Raw genomic sequence first — 5,026 nt, forward strand, 5'->3', positions numbered from 1 at the left:
ACCTATCTCTTCGACCCGAACACCTACCGAATGATATCTTTTGCATTGTTTATCATCCCCGGTAGTTCCGTTTCATCACTAAGCGTTCCAAACTTTACCAAATTACACGATTAACCGGTAACATCACAAACTTTCATAGTTAACACATTCAACGCACATAATCACGTAAAACACAATAAAACGCGTATTATAACAATAGCACACGGTTTTCACGCTCTCCATCACATCCCCACACATAACATTGATTGTCCTCAAGCAACCATTACAAACATTACTCACCTTATTAACAAATCACCATCAAATCCCTTATTAACAAATCACCATCAAATGATAATGATGATAATGATGATAACAATGAGAACAGAGTTACGGAAGTAGCGGAAGGGGTTATGCAAGCCAATCTTCCACGGTTGGCTCAAGAAGTAGAAAGCCGAGTTCTGGGGGTTGTGGATGCTATGATGACCAGTAGGTTCGAAGAATTGAAAGAATTAATCGAAGGATCCAAGGGTAGAGGTAAGGAACGAAGGTGCACTTATAAAGATTTTATGGCATGCCATCCGGCGATGTATGACGGTAAAATCGACCCAGTTGAATGTCAAAGATGGGTCTCGAATATAGAGGCGGTGTTTATACGAAGCCGGTGCGATAAGGAGGACCAAGTGATGTTCGCTACCGGTTTACTAACCCATCAAGCGAAAGATTGGTGGGATGCGCACAGCAAGGAAATAGGCGACGATAGGCTGCAAGTTATGACTTGGCAAGAGTTCAAGGGGCCCTTCATGAGATATCATTGCCCTCAGTCGGCCATCGACAAGATTCAGGAGGATTTCTTGCGCCTCCGGCAGAAAAACGAATCAGTAAATGAAATAGCGAACACTTTTATGGATAAGATGAAGTTCTGTGGAGAATTGGTAACCACCGAAAGAATGAAGATAAATCGTTTCTATGGCGTGTTAAAGGCAGAAATTAGAGAGTTCATCACTCCCTCAAAATGTGAAACCCTCGAGGAGCTCATTGATTTAGCACGGGATAGGGAGATCGAGATTAAAAGGCAAGAAGAGCGAGGTGAAAAGAGACCGAGTGAAAAGGGTGCAAGTTTTAGTCCATCTAAAAAGGGGAAGTTTCAGGATCAAGGAAGAAAGGGTAAGTCGAAAGGTGGAATTACACCATGCAAGACGTGTGGGAAGCTCCATACCGGAGAATGTTTGTTAGGCAAAAAGGGGTGCTTCAAATGCGGGAAGGAGGGGCATTCGTCTTATCAATGCCCGAACAACCCAAAGACTTGTTTCAACTGTTTCGAAAAGGGGCATATCAAGTCGGAATGCCCAAAGCTTCAACAAGAGTCAAAGAAAGAAGATAAGAAGCAAGAAGGTTCTAGGGCAAAAGGGAGAATGTTTCAGATCACATCTGAAGAAGCCAAGTCCCAGCCAAATGTGGTCTCAGGTATCTTTCTAATAAATTCTATACCGGTTTATGTTTTGTTTGACACCGGAGCCACTATGTCGTTTATCTCTAGTGAAATCGTTCAACATCCATCTTTTAAGATTGAACGAATGTCGATGCCCTTAGAAGTAGAAATAGCAGATAGTAAAAATTATTTGCTGCACGAAATATGTAAGGATTGTAGATTAACCATCGAGGATGAGGAGTTTGCCATTGATCTCATACCTATGATCTTGGGGGAATTTAAAGTAATAGTGGGTATGGATTGGATGTCCCAAAACCACGCGGAGATAAATTGTGAAACCAAAACTATACATCTCCAAACTCCAAGTGGAAGACGATTAAATGTACAAGGCGAAAGAAAGATGGAAGCGAAGTTATGTACCCTCGTTCAAGCTACCAAGTATGTGCTCAATGGGAGTAGAGCATATTTAGCTTACGTGATAAATACTCAACAAGGCTCCCCGAAGCTCGAAGATGTTGAAATTGTGAACGAATTTCCGGATGTATTTCCGGAGGAATTGTCGGGACTCCCTCCTGAGCGAAAAGTAGAATTTAATATCGAATTGAATCCGGGTGCGAAACCGGTTGCGAAGGCTCCCTATAGATTAGCTCCCACGGAAATGCGAGAATTAATGACACAATTACAAGACCTTCTAGACAAGGGCTTTATACGCCCTAGTGTGTCGCCTTGGGGAGCACCTGTCTTATTTGTTAAGAAGAAAGACGGGTCGATGCGCATGTGCATTGACTATAGGGAGTTAAATAAGCTGACCATAAAGAACCGCTACCCTTTACCTAGAATTGACGACCTTTTTGATCAGTTACAAGGGGCGAGTTAGTTCTCCAAGATAGACCTGCGATCGGGGTACCATCAAGTTAGGGTACGGGAAGAAGACATTCCAAAGACCGCATTTAGAACCCGTTATGGACATTATGAGTTTTTAGTTATGTCCTTCGGGTTAACAAATGCGTCGGCGGCATTTATGGACCTTATGAACCGTGTATGCCGACCCATGTTGGATAGGTCTGTGATTGTATTCATAGATGATATTCTGGTTTATTCACGAAGCAAAGACGAACATGCAGTACACTTGCGTGAAGTACTTGAAGTTCTCCGTAAGGAGAAGCTCTACGCAAAATTATCAAAATGCGCCTTTTGGCTTAGGGAAGTGCAGTTTCTGGGGCACGTGATAAATTCGGAGGGTGTTTTAGTTGATCCTTCAAAGATCGATGCTGTAATGAAGTGGGTTTCTCCGAAAAACCCAACAGAGATAAGAAGTTTTCTGGGTCTTGCGGGATACTACAGAAGGTTCATACAAGATTTTTCCAAGATAGCCTTACCCTTAACAAAATTGACAAGAAAGAAAGAGAAGTTTGTGTGGGGAAAAGAACAGGAGGAGGCTTTTCGAATGTTAAAAGAGAAACTATCACGTCCCCCGGTCTTGAGATTACCAAACGGAACTGAAGACCTGGTGGTCTATTCAAACGCTTCACACCAGGGATTAGGTTGCGTTCTAATGCAAAGAGGAAGAGTTATCGCTTATGCTTCATGACAATTGAAGCCACATGAAGTGAACTACCCAACCCACGATTTAGAATTGGCAGCGGTAGTGTTCGCATTAAAGATTTGGAGGCATTATCTATATGGGGCAAAATGCACCATGTACTCGGACCACAAAAGCCTTAAATACTTCTTTGAACAGAAAGACCTAAATATGAGGCAGCGGAGGTGGTTGGAACTTATCAAAGATTATGATTGTGATATCCTTTATCACCCGGGAAAGGTAAACGTGGTAGCCGATGCGTTAAGCCGTAAAGAGTATCCATCTCCCCTTCCAGTGAAATCCATGAAGATGACAGTTACGCCACGATTACTCGAGACGATACGCGAATCCCAAATAAAGTCGCTCGGAGCGGAAGACCTGAAGAAAGAACGATTAAAAGGTGTGATCGATAATTTAGAAGAGAATTCGACCGGACATAAGACGCGGTTCGGCCGAATTTGGATCCCACGATTCTGTGAAGTCAAGGCCGCTTTGCTCGACGAGGCACATAAGTCTCGATATTCGGTCCATCCCGGGGCTACAAAGATGTATCGGGACTTGAAAGCCAATTATTGGTGGCCGAGCATGAAGCGTGACATAGTTAAATACGTCGCGAAATGCTTAACATGCTCCCAAGTGAAAGCAGAACATCAAAAGCCGTACGGGAAATTACAACCCTTGGAGATACCGGTATGGAAGTGGAAGGAACTAACGATGGATCTGATAACCAAACTTCCTAAAACAAAGAAAGGGCACGATACAATTTGGGTAATCGTAGACCGACTTACAAAAAGCGCTCACTTTCTACCCATCAAAGAAGCTTACTCTTCCGAGAAGATGGTAGAAATTTATATGAACGAGATCATATCCCGTCACGGAGTGCCTGTGTCGATTGTCTCGGATCGGGACACTAGATTTACTTCTCGTTACTGGCGAAAGTTTCACGAGAGTGTGGGTACGAAATTGTACATAAGTACCGCCTACCACCCTCAAACTGACGGCCAGTCAGAAAGAACCATTCAAACACTTGTTGATATGCTAAGGGCGTGTGCCTTAGATTTTGGGGGAAGTTGGGACGACCAATTGCCACTGGTCGAATTTTCTTATAATAACAGTTACCATAGTGGTATTCAAATGGCACCTTACGAGCTACTATACGGGAGGAAATGTAGGACTCCCGTATGTTGGGGTGAAGTAGGACAAAGAGAGCTTGCTCCAAGTGATTTAATAGCAGTAACGAATGAAAAGATCGAAATGGTTAGAACAAAGTTGAAAGCAGCTCAAGATCGGCAAAAAGCTTATGCAGACAAGAGAAGGCGTCCTATTGAATTCCAAGTCGGAGATTTTGTCTTGCTAAAAGTGTCCCATGGAAGGGTATAATCTGTTTTCGCAAACGGGGAAAGTTAGGTCCTCGTTACATCGGGCCGTTTAAAATCTTAGCTCGGGTTGGGAGGGTTGCATATCGATTAGAATTACCGCCTGCTCTAGACGGGATCCACAATACCTTCCACGTGTCCCAATTGAGAAAGTGTCTTGCGGATGAGATAGCACTGGTACCTCTTGATGATATCGAGTTGGACGAAGGGTTAAATTATGTCGAAAGACCCATAGCCATTAAGGATTTCAAGGTGAAGAATCTCCGCAACAAGGCCGTTAGACAAGTGTTGGTACAATGGCAGCACCGAAAGGGTTCAGACCTCACATGGGAAGCAGAAGATGAAATGAGGAAACACTATCCTTTTCTTTTCGGTATGTCACATTTAAACTAGTTAGGCGCTCAGGTTTCGAGGACGAAACCTCCTTTAAGGGGGGTAGACTTGTAACGCCCCAAAAATATTAGTAAGATAATAAATATACAAATAAATAAAGAATGTAACTTGGTTAATGAAACATGACTAAAAGGTAGCTAGTAATTGGTAAAGCCTAAATTAAAACACTTTCTCAAAGTAGGAGGGGCTAAAGTGTAATTAATAAACAAAAAAGGGTTTTAATTAGTAAATGAAGAAACACCTATGTCTGGTGTGTTTGGGTCGATC

General features: G+C 42.8%; 1 protein-coding gene across 1 annotated transcript; it reads left to right on the forward strand.

Annotated features, from left to right (window-relative positions):
• The first annotated feature begins 389 nt into the window (after positions 1 to 389).
• Positions 390 to 4,759, forward strand: LOC110913843. The gene is made up of 3 exons (XM_022158661.1): positions 390 to 2,124; positions 2,392 to 2,724; positions 4,398 to 4,759. The coding sequence occupies exons 1-3, from the start codon at positions 390 to 392 to the stop codon at positions 4,757 to 4,759; spliced, it is 2,430 nt and encodes an 809-aa protein (XP_022014353.1).
• The last annotated feature ends 267 nt before the right edge of the window (positions 4,760 to 5,026 follow it).

This window comes from Helianthus annuus, chromosome 15 (genome assembly GCF_002127325.2).
Source record: "Helianthus annuus cultivar XRQ/B chromosome 15, HanXRQr2.0-SUNRISE, whole genome shotgun sequence".
Lineage (NCBI taxonomy): Eukaryota > Viridiplantae > Streptophyta > Magnoliopsida > Asterales > Asteraceae > Helianthus > Helianthus annuus.